Genomic DNA, 19,982 nt, shown 5'->3' on the forward strand with positions numbered 1-19,982 from the left:
TGCCCTGTATTTGCGCATTTCAAGTCTGTGCAAAGTTCTAGCTCTAACACAGAGAGCACGTAGTAGATAATAAGTACAGTATTCTTTTAGTGTTGAGTATCTACAGAAAAATATGAAAATCCATGTAACAAAACATCAAGTTTCTTAGGCCTTTTCTTGCATCAACACTCTATAAAAAATTTAGCTCAAGGTATTTCACGGACGATTTATTTAAAATAATCCGTCACTACTGTTTGCCGTTGTAGAACTCGGAGTAACGAGGAGATCAAGTCATTTGCCTTTCCGATAGATTGGGCAAGGTCCTGGTAACCGTGAAACTGGGCAAAGTGTCGGAGTTGATCGGTGTCATTATAGCGGAGATTAAATTGCAGTTCTTGTTCTTATCAGTTATCATCTTCATATTATCTGTCACCATTTTGCTTGAAAAGGTAATTTTTAATGTATAAAAAAGTTTAATATCAAACAATGGGTTCCACACCCCTGGGAGCATGATTTTCAAAGCCGCGTTCACTGCCGGTGTGTTCCGTAAACGGGTGGTTTAATTAGTCTCCCTGTTCCAAGATGCAAGTCTCCGGCTTTTTTAGGTGATCGATATTACTACATCTTCTCCAAATGAGGGTGTAGCACGGTACGAAACTTTTGCCTGATGCAAGGGACCACACGACTCAAAATAAACTGTTCTGAATACGTTCCGTTGCCGGATCTCTTGCAGTGAAATGCACGTGCCAGACGTCTCTTTACGTGTAAATAAACCAAACTGATTGCAGGGCTGACACTACGGCAAAGGGCTTATTTATTAGGGGCCAATATTTTAACTAGCACAACTAGTTTTCTTCAGGGCCAGAGTTACAATGAGAAAACTAACAGCCCTTAAAAGTTTATATTTAAACGTAAACATAAACAGTTACAGGTTAACACGATATGAGCCTTTCTATGGGTACCCACAGTCTTCGTTTTTGTAGCGATTTTTTCGCAAATCTTCGGGTTTTTTTTTTAGGAAGATCTTCGTTTATTCGGATTGAAATGGTTTAAACGTTGTTTCAGTGTTATTCACAGTTGATAAACATTTCACTTCAATAGCAAATTGCATAATTCACTAAAAAGCAATATAAACAGTTATTGAAACAATTAAAGATTGTTGGATTCTTTGTCAACGTTTTAACCCCATTTTAACATGCTAGCAGCTGATGAGATTCCAAGAAATCGAAACTGCAGTCTTGCATGAGAAACAACATTAGACACTCACCAGAAGAAATTTCACCAGCATCCTAGAGACTCACAAGAGAGTTGTCTATCGTAGCTGCGAATATCTGCTGCGGATGCGAGCTAAGCCACAAAATAATGGAGGTACATTTCAGCTCTAAGAACACAATAGCTGTTTTTCAGATAAGAAGCAACTCAAAGAGCTAAAAGACAGCGCAACAAGCTATTGATCGTTTTCACGTCACGTCACGCATTGGCCCGCCGCCATATTGGTGTACCACTTTTGATTGCGTAATACGGCATTGGTAGGTCACAACTGCAATTCCAGACCTGCCAACTCTCCCGGTTTTCCCGGGAGTCTCCAAGTTTTTCATCAAATCTCCCGGTCTCCCGGTTAGACCACTAAATCTCCCAGGAAATACCTACCATGGCTTTTTTCAATTGTTTTTTTTTTTTCATTAATTTTATTATTTTTAAGACGTCAAATAGGAAAATAAAACAAGAAGTGGATTTATTGTTCCCACTAGAAAAAATGGACTTACACAAAAGCGAATCAAGCTCCGAAGATAATTCGAAGGCTGCATATTCTTTTCCGATTTCTGAAAATGCAAAGAAGCTGGATTTGCCGATCAGAGATCGATATTTGCAGAAAATATCCGCAATCGGAATCGATCCAGTGTTGATCGAAGGGAAGCACTTTCAGCCTGACTGTTTACCTCCGGTCGAATCCACAGATATCTTGTTTTATCTCGTTTTGGAGACACGCTTCTACACTCATTATTTGACATCTGCTGCTACTTTTTTTTTTATTCCACAGAGTATTCTTTTCCGAATTCAGCGATTGTTTAATCTTTTTTATGCGATTTATAGTTTTTGAGTTTTGACGTTGCGCGCAGTGTACCAAGCTGTTGTATTCATTTGCCTGTATCTCTCTTATTATTTGTGCCATGGTACTACTTTTTTTTTAATGATAGTGTATTCTAATCCGAATTCAACGAACGTTTAAACTTTTTCATACGTGAGTAATTTAACAAAAATTGACTTAAGCGTTCACAAGCTTTTGCATTCATTTGCCTCTATCTCTCACATTATTTGACCTAAACTGCTACTTTTTTTAATTCACATTGTATTGTTTTCCAAATTCAGCAATAGTTTAATCTTATCCATACAACTTATAGTTTTTGAGTTTTGACGTTACGCGCACAAGTAATTGAATTTTTCCGGCGTGTAATTTAACTGACGAAAATTTAGTTACGCGTTCACAAGCTGTTCCATTCATTTGCCTGTATCTCTCTTATTATTTGTGCTATGGTGCTACTTTTCTTTTAATTGGATAGTGTATTGTAATCCAAATTCAACGAAAGTTTAAGTTTTTTCATACAATGTATAGTTTTTCAGTTTTATCTTAGCGCGCACAAGTCATTGAATTTTCCGGTGTGTAGTTAAACAAAAATTGATTTACGCGTTCACAAGCTTTAGCATTCATTTGCCTCTATCTCTCACATTATTTGACCTATGCGGCTACTTTTTTTTAATTCACATTGTATTTTTTTCCAAATTTAGCAATACTGTAATCTTATCCATACAATTTATAGTTTTTTAATTTTGACGTTGCGCGCACAAGTAATTGAATTTTTCCGGCGTGTAATTAAACGAAAATTCAGTTACGTGTTCACAAGCTGTTGCATTCATTTTTTTTTATTTAAACATATTTTATTGCCGAAGTTTGCCCTAAGAGAAAAAAAAAATCATCGAGAGGGCTCACTTCGAAATAACATTGAATTGAAAAAATTAACATTAAATAATAATTAGTCAGAGCGGCAGCAAAATTAACCAAAGGCAGCATTAAGCAATGCTAACAGGTGGAAAATATACAGCTAGGTACTTTTATAAAATCTCTTCGATTCAGGTATAAAAGACTGGACATGAAAAAATAGATCATTATTTTGCTTAGGAGGAAGTAACTGTGATCCAAACAGAAAAACTGATACTACATGTATTTGTGCTTTAGACATGGAAAACCACCTGTCAGCAAATATGCGAGCAACAGAGGAGAGCAGGTTAATTCTAGGGGCAGAATAAAGTGGACATTCAAGAAGAAAATGCTTAATTGTCTCGCTGTAGAAACCACAAAAATACACGGGGCTTTCTTTACAACCTATTTTATAAAGATAATAGTTAAGCGCGCAAGTGTCTAAACGTAAACGAGTATGGAAAATTGCATTAAATCTATCAATAGCAAAATCATAAGTAGTGTTGTACATTGTAATATGAAAATAAAGCTTTTTTAAAAGAACCAATGGATTCGAGGCAACGTATGTCAAAACTAATGTCATTCCACAAGATAGTAGTTGAGGGAAAAAAAGATCTTTTAAAACGTTCATTGCGGCTTGCGAGAAGAGAGTAATTTGATGCCGTACGTAAGGAGTAAGTTGTCCTTTTACTAACTTGTAAGGGTAATAAATCAACTAGATAACTAGGACAAAAATTATTAACGATCTTAAAATATAACAGCAATTTATGAATGGCTCTTCTAGTTTTGAGATCTTCCCACCCAAGTTCTTCCATAAGACGATGCCTGTTGGCCCCGAATACGATTTTAGCTGACTCATATTGCGCATGCTCGAGGAGATGGCTTTCGCTTTCAGTACATCCGTCCCATAATACGTCAGCATATTCCATTAGAGGACGCACCAAAGATTTGTACAATTTTCTTAAAGTGGTTCGGTCAACCGTGTACTTGATACCTTTTAGAATATTAAGCCTTTTAGAATATTAAGCCTTTTGCATGTATCTCTCTTATTATTTCTCCTATGCTGCTCCTTTTTTTTAATCCAAAGCGTATTGTTTTCCAAATTCAGCAATAGTTAAGTCTTTTTAATACGATTTATAGTTTTTGAGTTTTGACGTTGCGCGCACAAGTAATTGAAATTTTCCGGTGTGTAGTTTAACAAAAATTGATTTACGCGTTCACAAGCTTTAGCATTCATTTGCCTCTATCTCTCACATTATTTGACCTAAACTGCTACTTTTTTTTAAATTTAAATTGTATTGTTTTCCAAATTCAGCAATACTCTAATCTTATCCATACAATTTATAGTTTTTTAATTTTGACTTAGCGCGCACAAGTAATTGAATTTTTCCGGCGTGTAATTGAACGAAAATTCAGTTACCCGTTCACAAGCTGTTGCATTCATTTGCATGTATCTCTCTTATTATTTGTCCTATGCTGCTCCTTTTTTTTTAATCCAAAGCGTATTGTTTTTCAAATTCAGCAATAGTTAAGTCTTTTTAATACGATTTATAGTTTTTGAGTTTTGACGTTGCGCGCACAAGTAATTGAGATTTTCCGACGTGTAATATAACGCAAATTGCGCTACGCGTTCACAAGCTGTTGCATTCAATTGCCTGTATCTCTCTTATTATTTGTGATATGGTGCTACTTTTTTTAATGGATAGTGTATTCTAATCCAAATTCAACGAAAGTTTAACCTTGTTCATACGATTTATAATTTTTGAGTTTTAACTTAGCGCGCACAAGTCTATGAATATTTTTGGTGTGTAATTTAACGAAAATTGGGTTACGCGATAGTTCAATCGTATCCATACAATTTATAGTTTTTGAGTTTTGACGTTGCGCGCACAAGTAATTAAATTTCTCCTGCGTGTAATTTAAGGTGGGGGTTTACCTGAAAGCCGTTTTCACGCCGCTTAAAATCGGTCAAATGGAAATATCTTGTTTGCATTTCAAGCAATACAAAAACCCTCCATTCATAACACAAATCAATGATTTGGGGTGTTTTATGAATTTTTGGGTAGTTTTAAGGTATATTTGGAAGGAAATAATTTTTCTTGAAGGATTGGTAAAATGAAAAAATATAAGAAATGTTGAAGATTTAGTGAATTTTTAAAATTAGAATTTGTAGTTAATAATTAATAGACGGATACCCAAGTTAGTCCACTAACAACCTGGGGTGCTCTTGCGTGGGTATCAACTGTCTGTTAGTGTTTCAAAAATCATTTTCTTTCTTCTATCCATTCTTACAGTCGAACCAGGTCAAGCGTACCCCCCTAGACTCTATTAATGGATCGATTATTTGAAAACTGAAGCCATTAGTCGTTTCATTGTTGTTTTATTTTTAAAATGAGCAGATCAACATTCAAATCAAAACTCGGTTTCTGATTGGATTGTTCGAACAAAGGATGCTCCTAATATGGAAACTGTACTTTTCAAAGATGGCGTCGAACGTGGCGGGAAAGGTGAGTTTAATTTTCCCCTTCTAAATGCTATTTTCCACAACTTTTTTTAGACTTTTTATATCCCGTAGAACTTGTAAAAATTCTCATTCGCATACATGGCTAGGAAAGAAGCCTTTACCCAAAGTCCGTGCACGTTTTGTCGTGAATTTCGCCGGACTACAGTATCGCGTGTATTAAATACAGGTCCTTGCACATTTTTTTTATTTTCAGGATTCCTCAGGACGAACAATTTTGCTAGAATATCAAGGGATAAAAAAGGTGTATTGTATTGAAAGTGATGACAAATCAATCGATAAAGTTTCGTTGGTTGAGCGTGTATTCGAACCACGATTGCAGACATTTTCCCACTCGTATGCTCCTGCTGTTGTGTCTCTGCAACGATATGACCCAGAATGGGAGGACTTTGTTGACATTGATATTACTCAAATTAGAGATCGAGATAAAATAAAAGTATTGATCGTTGACAGCCGCCGAGCACCCTCTACAGATGATATCTCTGCAGCTCATCGGGATGGGCAGGCGCATGATCATGGTGTGGAACTATTGATCAGTAACCTGGAAGATGAGAGAAGCGTTCTTGATTATAAACTTAGTATTGCGCAGGCAACACTGGAATCCTTGAAAGTTGTCCCGAGAGAAAGATGTCATGCAGGGAAGAACTCAAATTTCACTTGCAGTAATTGTCATTATAAAGGTCATCGTGTTAATAACTGCAGGCAGCCTCTTTGTCGAGGCTACTTTGAATGTGGCCAACTGTCATTACACCGAGAACATAGAGACCACATAAAACAGGCAAGTTGATATACATATATATATATATATATTATTCAACTTTTTTTGTTTTTATTAAAGGAAAGATAGTAAGAAATCTAAGGAAGGAGAGACATGTTTATTTGTTGAATTTTGTTTAGCTCTAAAAAGTGAAATTTATCATGTCTACAACATAAATTTACTCCAAGTAGTCTTTCCTTGCCTTGGATCGGAAGCGAGGCTGGGGGTGACCTTGTTTTGATACAAACCTCACTGCTTTTCAATTGTAGATCATACTGTTCTTATGCTAACTAATTGCATTTACACATGAAAAGAAGTGAGGTTTGTATCAAAACGGTCACCCCCAGCCTCGCTTCCAAATCAAGGCCAGGTCACTAAGCACACAACTGTAAAATGCCTATTGGTTAAATGCTCGGTGAAATGTTTTCATATAGATAGACGTGCATCTACAACTGACAACTGTTAAAGTTTGCTTGGTTGTGATATTCCCCCTCACTGGATAGGTGAATAAATTGTTTTCTTTGTTTTGATAGTTTGTTCCTAAGACTTTAGTTAGTTAGTGTCTGCCCTGTTATTGAAAGCAAATGACTTCATGGCAATATGGCTTTTTATGGGTTTTTTTTGCAGTTGCTGGTACAGTGGACTTGTATGACTTTTGCAAATCCTCCAAACCTAGATGAATTTTTATCATCTGTTTATTGTTTAATCCAGGCTGAAGCTGAAGTTAAGGAAGTCCATAAGCAACTAAAAAGAAATATGGATGAAATGGAGAACTACAAATTGCTTAAGTATGTATTCATACACCGTAACATTAAACTGCCAGAGTTTAGAAAATCGTCAAACTGTTTTTAATATTTGTCAAATGTGTTATATCACCATATTTTAAGGACGAATGTCTGACTCCATAGAACATTTATTCATGAAGTTGTTTGATTAGCTTGTTTCGATACAATGTGATTCATTGAAAAATCTTATTGATCACAAATAAATGGGTGGAGCGGATAGGAGAGGCTGGAGAAAAGTCAGGAAGTTTTAAAACCTGATGTCTGTGACAATCATTTGTACGTACATTAATTGATAACATTTGGATTCTTTTCATTTGTTTTCAGGGAAAGAACAAGGACTAATTTTTTTGCCCAGACTAGGAAAAAATTGCAGTACAGTAATCCCATCAAGTATTCTAACAGAACAGCACTAGACAATGATTTACGAATTTTAGCTACTGCATGTAATCACAGGGTTCCATCAGACACAGCAGATTTAGAGCAAATAATAGAAAGCTATCGAAATAAGGCAGGGAGCATGAAGTCTGTGCAAAATAACTCCAATGATCACCTTGTGTACCAGAAACAGAACATGAGCTATTGTAAATCACCAATAACAATCCACAACCAATGGGCACCATTTACCATCCCTCATTCACCCCCATACTATGGACCTCAAAGTCCTCTACCATACATGTATCATAGAACCCCAAGCCCACGTCCCCAAAGTCGGCCAACATACATGCAACCTACAGCTTCAAGTGTAGGTCTGCAAAGCCCAGCGTGGCACTCTCCCACTTCTGATTGGCAAAGAAACATTCCAGTTAGCAATAGATCTCGACACTATTACTCTACATCCAGTGGTAGGTATCATGAGAAATCAAAGATTACAAGGAGAGGTAACTATACACCTTCCAACCAGCCTTACAGTAGTAAGAACATATTTAATAAAACAAACCAACATGACCATGACCAGCTTTCCAGGAAGAGACTTAAGTATGACAACCAGGCGTCATGCAAGGATCATGGCAAAAAATTCAGGCAATCTCTCATTGGAAGTAAAGCAGTTCCCCTGGTTGGACCAGATGATGAAACACAAGATGATTCTCTAACAGAAAGCCCTGCTCCTAAAACAAGTAGTGTTGGAGCAGTAGCAAGTTTGGCAAGTGTGATGGATGACAAAGATGAATCACAATCCTTCAGTGAGGAATCACAGTCTTTCAATTATGATTCTTGGGTGAAACAGCAACTGGTTATAACAAAGGAAATTGCTTCAAATAAAACTGTTAACAGTGATCTAGGTAGCCCATGAATGTCAATAGTGTTAATGTATGTGTTAATGGCATACAAGACAATGTTTTATTATGTGGAAATTTAGCTCAAGTTTGAGTGGCTGACTCTTCAAGCCCAATGCTGACAACAAGTATATTCCCCACACTATCTCCTTACATTTGTGATGGTACTAATAATTAGCACTATTTAAATTATTTGTGTTAAACAGTTGATCTGTGATGATCATTTACTTTGTCCCCATGACCTTTATGTTTGATTGAGATTCAATGTAAGGAGAAATAAGATGCTGGTCAATGTTAGGGCTTACATGTAAAGGGTAAGGGAAAAATACTACAACAAAAAAGACAAGAAATGTCAAACACTAGCTTAACATGAGAAATTGCATTTTTTGTCATCAGTTTTAGAATAACAGGAATTTGAATAAGTGCTTTGTTCGCAAGAGCCAAAAGCAATTACTTCAGGTCACACAAAATCAGAAATTTTTCTCTAAATGTATCTTTTGACTGCCTAAAGGGCAGAAGAGCTGACAGTGTTACCTTACAAGTCATGAAATAGGGAAAGGCAAATATGGTAGATCAGGGTAGATCCTCTCCTCTGATCATGTTGGGTTGATTCAGCAAGTTGTGTTAAAATACGTCACAAAGAACTTGGTTGTAATGATTTTTATTGGAAAAAGTTGTATCCACTAAAAGTATATGCATGTCATTTCAGCCAAAACTGGACATTCACACCATAATACAAACTATCAGTTGATGTTCCCTTTTAGTTTCCATGTTAAAATTCACTGAATGGCCAAACTTAATTAACTCATAGTGACACATTGGCCTCACTATACTGTACGTTGTAATTAGAGTGAAATTAAGCTCCTTTTGTAAGTTAACTTTGAGAAAATGAGTAAAATAAACTGTTATTGTTGATCTCCAGTGAGAAACAACTATTCACCAAGATTCTCTGCAACATGAAACAGGGTTAACTCACAAAGGCATATCTGCCTACCGGTATTTACCTATTATAATTTATGATTTTTCTTGATATATAGTCTGAGTGTCAGGCCTTGCTAATGGTAAGTGATGATTTATCTTTCGTGTTCTTTCTCCCTTCCAGACCTCACGAAAGAAAAGCCTCATACTTCCATAACTGTGTACACAGGCAAACCAGTAACCTTTGACAGGGGTTTTCTGAACATTTTAACAGTTTTGTGCAAAATCACCCATTAATACCAAACATGTGACTCAGGCTGAAGTACTTCAAATGTAAGCAACTAAAATAATAATGCTACCACAAGCAATCACCAGTAGGTTTGATTTTCAATGCCAGGTCTGCAACTATGAGCATGCTAACTGGATTCACAATAATTATTGTGAATTAAGTTTTGAACCCACATCCTTTAGTTCTGGTAGGTCATTGAAATTGATGGGAAAGCTGATTGCTCTGACAACCCGGAAAAACGTTTGCCAAATACCAACAGATCAGGTAAGAAATAGCGAGCGAGTTGTAATTTAAGAAGAGTTGATAACATATTTTGCATTGTTACTAGGTAATAATCAGCTGTTGATGACGACCTTATAACAATGAAAAAGATTGTCGCAGAGGATCATTAAGTGGGTCATTTCGGGTTTTGGTCTGTGTAATACACCTTGACACTGTTTACAGTGTGTAACATCTAGTTTCAGGAGTTTGCTATGCACCAGTATGGTCTCGTGAATGGCTTGATATCATTTGAAAGAACCATAAAACAAACAACAGAAACAATGTCCCTAGCCCCCAAACAACAAGATGCCCCTCTAATGGCATTACACGGAATGCTTAATGTAGCCCCATTTATTCCCCATTGTATGCTTCGCAGATTTTTAAAAACTATCTTCCCTTCGCAATTGAAATAATTCAATGGTTTTATTCAGAGAGACTGCTTGATATTTTGTCATTGTGTTATTGGGAAACATACCGGAAATCACTCTGCGATAACGATTTTTATCATTGTGTTACTGGGAATCATACCGGAATAACTTTGCAATAACGTCATGACCCCGCTGAACTGGTCTGGCTTCCTTGGCTTTGAATTATTTGATCTGTTTGTAAAAGCGAAGTTTCTTCGCTGTGAACTCTCACAATTTCCACCGTTTCAACTTTCGAGTACTACCTAGAAGTTATTATTTCGATTTACCGCTCGAAAAACGTTCTTTTTCTTTCTGGAAATGGCAGATTCGGAGTCCTAAATTCAGACATGTGGCCGCCATTGAACGAAAACAACTTTTCCAAATGATGATTTGCTTTGACGTCACACAAGTAGAGATTAGTGGGTCCCCTCCCTCGTGATATACGCGCGGATAATGGAGTTTGATTGGGCCGCTTTTGTTCAAGACAATCAAAACAATAGATCCCTTCTGGGAGAGGGAAGAATTTAATCTAGTTTTAATGAATAAATCAAATGATGATTTGACGTCACACAGGAAGTGATGAGTGGGTCCCCTCTCTCGTGATATGTGCCTGAAAAATAGATTTTGATTGGGCTGCTTCTGTTGAAGACAATCAGAACAATATATCCTTACTAGGGGAGGACAGAGTTTAATGCATAAATTAATGTGCACATTTGTGACTACGATGAAGAAAAAAAAGATACCCGACCGAAACCTAGACACGTCATGCCCTGCGGGCATGCCGTGTAATAACAGCTTCTACACTAGAACAAAAATAAATTCCAAGTTAACAAAAGCTACTCTTCCACCAACATCAGGTGTGTACTACTGACAAAAATCTATTTTGACATAATAGACCTTATCATGGTTTTGGAAGCCATCTTGATGGCTAGGCAAACACATCTTGAAATAACGGAGTTTGTATGGAAATCCGATGTCGAATAATTTTCATAAAACATTGCTGGTGCTTCTGAAAAATTCATGAATTGGAAACTTTAGGCACTAGGTAAAGGATTTTACAGAAAATAACTGAGGAATGTAGCTGTGCTAGAAAGCATCTAGTTGCATTTTGACATTTCCATACATTTTGTCTGTAAATCTTTCCCAGTGAACCAGCTGTAAACTGCTATTAAAAATAGTTTGCAGGAATAAATACAGGGAAATGTATGGGAAGTCCAAAACACGACTGGACAATTTCTGGTACAGCTTCATCCCTCCAATATTTTTTCTTTAAAATCCTCTTCCTAGTGCCAAAAGTTTCCTATTCATGAATTATCGTTCAGAACTGAAGCAAAGTTTTATGATTTCCATACAAACACTGTTATTTCAAGACGTGCTTGCCTACCCATCAAGATGGCTTACTGGTATTATATAGCTAGTATATGTAACCACAGTGCCTGAAATAGTTCACAGAATGAGTTGCAGTAATGCTGTTTAAGGAATCCATTATTGCCATCTCTGTATACTCCTGCGAATATAACTCATTTTGTCTCAGCCCCTCTTTCATCTGATGAAAACAATATTCACAGGTATTGAGATTGGGTGAATATGGAGGCTGAAATAGTAATGTGACTCCCCTCGTGGCAAGCATTGCTCTAAGGGTCCTTTCAGTAATTCTACTATGATGGTATCCACAATTGTCCATAATGACTGTATCTCCTTCAAGGAAAACCGGAAGACCATTATCCCTTTCACAGTCAAGTGCATAATCAAAAAAAGCTATGAGCTCCTCACCATTTGAGGCACCTGGAATGATATTATAATAGTCCACGCCAAAGACACTGTGAAGAAGGTTCACCGTGTAGGTTGCGTTCGATGCATACCTTTGCACTTCCACTGCCTTGGTGCCTCTATAACTGCTTCCATACTGACGATTGGAAGTTGTTTTAACTACTGAGGCTTCATCGAAAAAATGTAGTGTAGTGGGACTCAATCCCTGGGTGATCTGAAGGTAATCATCAACTTTCCAAATATTCCTCACCTGTTCTGTTGGTATTTGGCAAATTTTTTTCCGGGTCATTCCTAACTTGCCATGTAGACTCTGATTAATCGATGAAACAGATGGTAAAGTAAACCCATGACAAATTCCATCAAGGAGAAGCTTATTTTGAATCTCACGAGCATAGACTGTTGGCTTTTGAAGCTTCCAGATTTCCATGCATTGTAACACATCATCCGTTACTTTACGTGGCTCACTCCCACCTCTCGAAAAAGCAGTCAAAGTCCCATATCGTTGGAAATGGCTAATTATCTTCCTCACAGTACGCGTTGAAACTTGTAAATCACGGGAAATCCGCTTTTTCGAAAATCCATGATTATACAAGTCTAGAATTTCCCTTCTAAATGCGTCGGAGAGAGGCTTCCCAGGCTCGTAAATTCGGCCGAGTTTGTTCCTTGCCGCCATTTTGTGAGCAAGCTACTTGTTATTATAACGTTTCTATATAAGGCGCATCCTTTGTTCTTATAATCCAATCAGAAATCTAGTTTTGATTTGAATGTTGATCTGCTCATTTTAAAAATAAAACAATATTGAAACGACTAATGGCTTCAATTTTCAAATAATCGATTCATTAATAGAATCTATGGGGGTACGCTTGACCTGGTTCGACTGTAAAACCTCTTCAAATTTCACTCAAATTCAGTCAGAGCCCCACCTCACCACAAAAATTGAGTTACGCGTTCACAAGTGGTTACTTTCATTTCCCTCTATCTCTCTCATTATTTGTGGTATTGTGCTATTTGTTTTCTAATGGATAGTGTATTCTAATCCAAATGCAAGGAAAGTTTAAGCTTTTTCATACAATATATAGTTTTTGAGTTTTATCGTAGCGCGCACAAGCAATTAAATTTTTCAGGTGTGTAATTTAACGAAAATTGATTTACGCGTTCACAAGCTTTTGCATTCATTTGCCGCTATCTCTCACATTATTTGACCTAGGCGGCTACTTTTTTTTAAATTCACATTGTATTGTTTTCCAAAATCAGCAATATTTTAATCTTATCCATACAATTTATAAATCTTGAGTTTTGACGTTGCGCGCACAAGTAATTGAAATTTTCCGGCGTGTAATTTAGCGCAAACTCCGCTACGCGTTCACAAGCTGTTGCATTCATTTGCCTGTATCTCTCTTGTTATTTGTGCTATGGTGCTACTTTTCTTTTGATAGATAGTGTATTCTAATCCGAATTCAACGAAGGTTTAAGCTTCTTCATAAGATTTATAGTTTTTGAGTTTTGACTTAGCGCGCACAACTCATTGAATATTTCTGGTGTGTAATTTAACGAAAATTGGGTTACGCGTTCACAAGCTGTTGCATTTATTTGCGTCTATCTCTCTTATTATTTGTGCTATGGTGCTATTTTTTTTAATTAACAGTGTATTGTTTTTCGATTTTAACAATAGCATAAATCTTATCCATACAATTTACAGTTTTTGAGTTTTGACGTTTTGCGTACAATTAAGTAATTGAAATTTTCCGGCGTGTATTTTAACGCAAATTGCGCTACGCGTTCACAAGCGGTTGCATTCATTTGCCTCTATCTCTCTTATTATTTGTGCCATGGTGCTACTTTTCTTATAATAAATAGTGTATTCTAATCCGAATTCAAGGAAAGTTTAAGCTTATTCATACAATTTATAGTTTTTGAGTTTTGACTTAGCGCGCACAAGTCATTGAATATTTCTGGTGTGTCATTTAACGAAAATTGGGTTACGCGTTCACAAGCGGTTGCATTCATTTGCGTCTATCTTTCTTATTATTTGTGCTATGGTGCTACTTTTTTTTAAATCACAGTGTATTGTTTTCCAAATTCAGCAATAGTTTAATCTTATCCATACAATTGATAGTCTTTTAGTTTTGACGTTGCGTGCACAAGTCATTCAAATTTTCCGACGTGTAATTTAACGAAAATTCAGTTACGTGTTCACAAGCTGCTGAATTCATTTGCCTGTATCTCTCTTATTATTTGTTCTATGCTGCTCCTTTTTTTTAATCCACAGCGTGTTGTTTTCCAAATTCAGCAATTGTTTAATCTTTTCCATACGATTTATAGTTTTTGAGTTTTGACGTTGTGCGCACAATTAATTGAAATTTTCCGACGTGTAATTTAATACAAACTGCGCTACGCGTTCACAAGCTGTTGCATTCATTTGCCTGTATGTCTCTTATTAATTGTGATATAGTGCTACTTTTTTTAATGGATAGTGTATTCTAATTCAAATTCAACGAAATTTTAAGCTTTTCTATAGGATTTATAGTTTTGACTTAGCGCGCACAAGTCATTGAATATTTCCGGTGTGTAATTTAACGAAAACTGGGTTACTCGTTTACAAGCGGTTGCATTCATTTGCCTCTATCTCTCTAATCATTTGTCCTATGCTGTTCATTTTTCTTATAATGGACAGTGCATTTTTTTTCAAATTTAGCGAAAGTTTAAGCTTCTTCATACCTTGTATAGTTTTTGAGTTTTGACTTAGCGCGCACAAGCAATTGATTTTATTCACTGTGTAATTTAACGAAAATTGACTTACGCGTTCACAAGCTTTTGCATTCATTTGCCTCTAACTCTCACATTATTTGACCTATGCGGCTAACTTTTTCTAATTCACAGTGTATTGTTTTCCAGATGCAGCGATAGTTTAATCTTATCCATACAATGTATATTTTTTGAGTTTTGACTTTGCGCGCACAAGTAATTGAATTTTTCCGGCGTGTAATTCAACGAAAATTCAGGTACGTGTTCACAAGCGGTTGCATTCATTTGCCTCTATCTCTCTTATTATTTGTGCTATGGTGCTATTTTTTTTTTAATCACAGTGACTTGTTTTTCAAATTCAGCAATAGTTTAATCTTTTCCATACAATTTATAGTATTTTGAGTTTCGACGTTGCGCGCACAAGTATTTGAAGTTTTCTGGCGTGTAATTTAACGAAAATTCAGTTACGCGTTCACAACCTGTTGCATTCATTTGCCTGTATCTCTCTTATTATTTGTGCTATGGTGCTACTTTTCTTTTAATGGATACTGTAATCGATATCTAATGCAAATTCAACGAAAGTTTAAGCTTTTGCATAAAATTTATAGTTTTTGAGTTTTGACTTAGCCCGCACAAGTCATTAAATATATCCGATGTGTAAATTAACAAAAATTGACAGTCGCGTTCACAAATTGTTGCTTTCATTTGCCTCTATCTCTCTTATTATTTGTGCTATAGTGCTATTTGTTTTCTAATGGATAGTGTATTCTAATCCAAATTCAAAAAAAGTTTAAGCTTTTTCATACAATATATAGTTTTTGAGTTTTATCTTAGCGCGTACAAGCATTTGAATTTTTCCGGTGTGTAATTTAACGGAAATTGATTTACGCGTTCACAAGTTTTTGCATTCATTTGTCTCTATCTCTCACATTATTTGACCTATGCGGCTACTTTTTTTTACTTCACATTGTATTGTTTTCCAAATTCAGCAATACCCTAATCTTATCCATACAATTTATAAATTTTGAGTTTTGACGTTGCGCGCACAAGTAATTGAAAATTTGCGGCGTGTAATTTAACGCAAAATGCGCTACGCGTTCACAAGCTGTTGCGTTCATTTGCCCCCATCCCCCTTTATTATTTGTGCTATGGTGCTACTTTTCTTTTAATAGATAGTGTATTCTAATCCTAATTCAACGAAGGTTTAAGCTTCTTCATACGATTTATAGTTTTTGAGTTTTGACTTAGCACACACAAGTCAATGAATATTTCCGGTGTGTAATTTAACCAAAATTGGGTTACGCGTTCACAAGCTGTTGCATTCATTTGCCTCTATCTCTCTTATTATTTGTTCTATGCTGCTCCTTTTTTTAATCCACAGCGTATTGCTTTCCACATTCAGCAATAGTTTAATCTTATCGATACGATTTTAGTTTTTGAGTTTTGACGTTGCACGCACAAGTAATTGAAATTTTCCGGCTTGTAATTTAACGCAAGTTGCGCTACCTATTCAGAAGCTGTTGCCTTCATTTGCTTGTATCTCTCTTATTATTTGTGCTATGGTGTTTTTTTTTAAATTAACAAAGTATTGTTTTCCAAGTTCAGCAATAGTTCAATCTGATCCATACAATTTATAGTTTATGAGTTTTGACGTTGCGCGCACAAGTAATTAAATTTTTCCTGCGTGTAATTTAAGGTGGGGGTTTACCTGAAAGCCGTTTTTACGCCGCTTAAAATCGGTCAAATGGAAATATCTTGTTTGCATTTCAAGCAATACAAAAACCCTCCATTCATAACACAAATCAATGATTTGGGGTGTTTTATGAATTTTTGGGTAGTTTTTAGGTATATTTGGAAGGAAATAATTTTTCTTGAAGGATTGGTAAAATGAAAAGATATAAGAAATGTTGAAGATTTAGTGAATTTTTAAAATTAGAATTTGTAGTTAATAGCTAATAGACGGATTCCAAGTTAATGCACTAACAACCTGGGGTGCTCTTGCGTGGTTATCGACTGTCTGTTAGTGTTTCAAAAATCAGTTACGCGTTCACAAGCTGTTTCATTCATTTGCCTGTATCTCTCTTATTATTCGTGCTATGGTGCTATTTTTCTTTTAATGGATAGTGTATTCTAATGCAAATTCAACGAAAGTTTAAGCTTTTTTATACAAGTTATAGTTTTTGAGTTTTGACTTAGCGCGCACAAGTCATTGAATATTTCGGGTGTGTAATTTAACAAAATTTGGGTTACGCGTTCACAAGTGGTTGCTTTCATTTGCCTCTATCTCTCTCATTATTTGTGGTATTGTGCTATTTGTTTTCTAATGGATAGTGTATTCTAATCCAAATGCAAGGAAAGTTTAAGCTTTTTCATACAATATATAGTTTTTGAGTTTTATCTTAGCGCGCACAAGCAATTGAATTTTATAGGTGTGTAATTTAACGAAAATTGATTTACACGTTCACAAGCTTTTGCATTCATTTGCCGCTATCTCTCACATTATTTGACCTAGGCGGCTACTTTTTTTTAAATTCACATTGTATTGTTTTCCAAAATCAGCAATATTTTAATCTTATCCATACAATTTATAAATTTTGAGTTTTGACGTTGCGCGCACAAATAATTGAAATTTTCTGGCGTGTAATTTAACGCAAATTGCGCTACGCGTTCACAAGCGGTTGCATTCATTTGCCTCTATCTTTCTTATTATTTGTGCCATGGTGCTACTTTTCTTTTAATAAATAGTGTATTCTACTCCGAATTCAAGGAAAGTTTAAGCTTCTTTATACAATTTATAATTTTTGAGTTTTGACTTAGCGCGCACAAGTCATTGAATATTTCTGGTGTGTAATTTAACCAAAATTGGGTTACTCGTTCACAAGCGGTTGCATTCATTTGCCTGTATCACTCTTATTATTTTTTCTATTCTGCTCCTTTTTTTTTTAATCAACAGCATATTGTTTTCCAAATTCAGCAATAGTTTAATCTTACCCATACAATTGATAGTTTTTGAGTTTTGACGTTTCGCCTACAAGTAAGTGAATTTTTTCCTGCGTGTAATTGAACGAAAATTCAGGTACGTGTTCACAAGCGGTTGCATTCATTTGCCTCTATATCTCTTATTTTTTGTGCTATGGTGCTACTTTTTTTTAATGGATAGTGTATTCTAATCCAAATTCAACGAAAGTTTAAGCCTCTTCATACGAATTATAGTTTTTGAATTTTGACTTAGCGCGCATAAGTCATTGAATATTTCCGGTGTGCAATTTAACGAAAATTAGGTTACGCGTAGTCACAAACGAAACTTTCTTGTGTCCCAAATCACGGTAATGTTGGAAACCAGTCAATATTAAATTTATCCCAGCTTTAAGCCGCTTTTTCTGAAACGAAGTGCTTTTTGCAAACACGATCGTGCTCTAAGATCTCTTCAGTGAGGTCGTTACGACTTATCGCTGAAATCCAGCGCGATCTTCTCTCCTCTGACAATTCTTGAGCTTTTTAACCCTCATTTGTAACGATGGAAGGCACCCTTGCAAAGTATATCCTTTTATCTCGTCCACTTTTCCTGCCACAGCCAACAATCAGAGACAAAACCATGTTCTTCGAAAGCGCCGCTACTAGTTTGTTTACAATTTAGGTACGCCAATATGGCGGCGTAGCAACGGTAGTCAAGGATTTGGTCACGTGAGTGAAAACGATCTATAACTCTCGCAAGCAAGAGACAACAATGATAAGCTTTGTAAAGACGAGGATCTGTTAGACCCTCATATCCGTGCCATCTTCACGCAGCGAGATACAATAGCAGAAGCATGAATTCACGAGTTAAGAAATCCACGGATCCAGTATCTTTAAAGATAACATTTATTTAGCGCTACCTAAAATCTTCAAGTCAATCCAAGCCGATAAGCCTTAACAAATGGCACAGAGCTAGCATACACAATGACATATCAAAACCTAATCCTTACGGCTCTTAGTGATAAGTATGAAACCCTCCAATTAGTATATTTGAGAATTCCCCCTCACGATTAAGAGAAACACTATTAAGAGCGGTTGCATAACATTTTGATCTAAAAGGAAGATTCTCTTATGCAAAAGGAAAATCGCTTAAAGAATTGCTTGTAAAACCAAAACTGAAAAGGCTTTTATCAACACAACGGACACACAGTGGGAGTCTCGCAGGTCTGTCAACCCCACTGATTTTAACACAGAAATGTGGTCAAATGCCAAAATTCAAAAATAACAGATATTTTCTGTAGTGTTTATGAGACAGAGTTTTGACAGTTTTATATCTGAGTGTTCAATTTGATCACGCGAATTTTGGTCAATTTTCAGATCTTCGCTTCAATAGGTGGTTTTCACCTCACACATCGTCACGCAAGTGAAAAAATTAAATCCTCAACCATTCAATAGATAAAGTCAAGAAATTGATTTGTTGTAGAAGAGTGATACATAAACAACGTGTGAAAGCCACAGGGCTGCGCGATATCTCCTAATCGAGTTATTCGAGAAAAGGTACCACGGAAAATTACAGAGTTTAGTATGGGACGCCATGTTGGTGCCCCGTCTGATGGGCATTAACATGGCGGCCGGAAACCAGCAAAAACATCTGGAGTTTACCATGGCTATTTCAAAGCCTTTTTTTTTCTCTGCTGAACTTTCACACATTGACATTAACACCTCTATTACATGTTAGCTGATCAGACCTAAAAAAAAACACGAGGCGAATCGATGTTTTCATGTACGTGACATGTTTAGAGCAGCAATCCTTCTGTCACGCACTGCGCAAAAATCTAAAATTCAAACTGCTCTATTTTCAAAACAAAGAATGCTATCCTGCTGAAAACAAGCAAACCGATAGAAATTTAGATTTTCTTATATGTGATGAAGATAAAAACCCAAAATTGTGTTTAGTTATGAATTTCAGTTTTTTGTGACGTCATGTGAAAACCAAGAATCTTGAGATTTTCTTTTTTTCCGCGGTGATCTTCGCGTCTTCGATTTCTTCGGAAATACCCATAGAAAGGCTCTTGTATGGAAGAGTTATCTTGAAATAAAAGTCAAGAATCGCAGTTCTACTTAGGAATAAACATTTTGTTAAAATCTTCAATTTTTAATCTTTTAGCCTGATTTGACCAGTTCACATACCTCCACTCTGAAATCCTAAAGTATGACCATTCAAATGAAAACTACTGAGCAGCACTTTTGGTTTCCAGTGATACTGTTTGGTACCGTACATGGTGGTTCTAACTTTTGAATCCGTGCAGAAAATCTTGAATGTCTCCAATATTTGCGGAACTGT

General features: G+C 36.1%; 2 protein-coding genes across 2 annotated transcripts in view; both read left to right on the forward strand.

The window, feature by feature from the left end:
• The window catches only part of LOC146482892 (uncharacterized), a 41,443-nt gene that overhangs the window by 8,708 nt on the left and 12,753 nt on the right, over positions 1-19,982 (forward strand). The gene's annotated exons all lie outside the window — the stretch shown is intronic.
• On the forward strand, positions 5,364-9,143 carry LOC146482893 (uncharacterized). Its single transcript, XM_085106550.1, has 4 exons — positions 5,364-5,463; positions 5,674-6,255; positions 6,946-7,022; positions 7,344-9,143. The coding sequence occupies exons 1-4, from the start codon at positions 5,407-5,409 to the stop codon at positions 8,308-8,310; spliced, it is 1,683 nt and encodes a 560-aa protein (XP_084962676.1). The 5' UTR covers positions 5,364-5,406; the 3' UTR covers positions 8,311-9,143.

This window comes from Pavona decussata, unplaced genomic scaffold, assembly GCF_977016875.1.
Source record: "Pavona decussata unplaced genomic scaffold, jaPavDecu1.1 SCAFFOLD_41, whole genome shotgun sequence".
Classification (NCBI taxonomy): domain Eukaryota; kingdom Metazoa; phylum Cnidaria; class Anthozoa; order Scleractinia; family Agariciidae; genus Pavona; species Pavona decussata.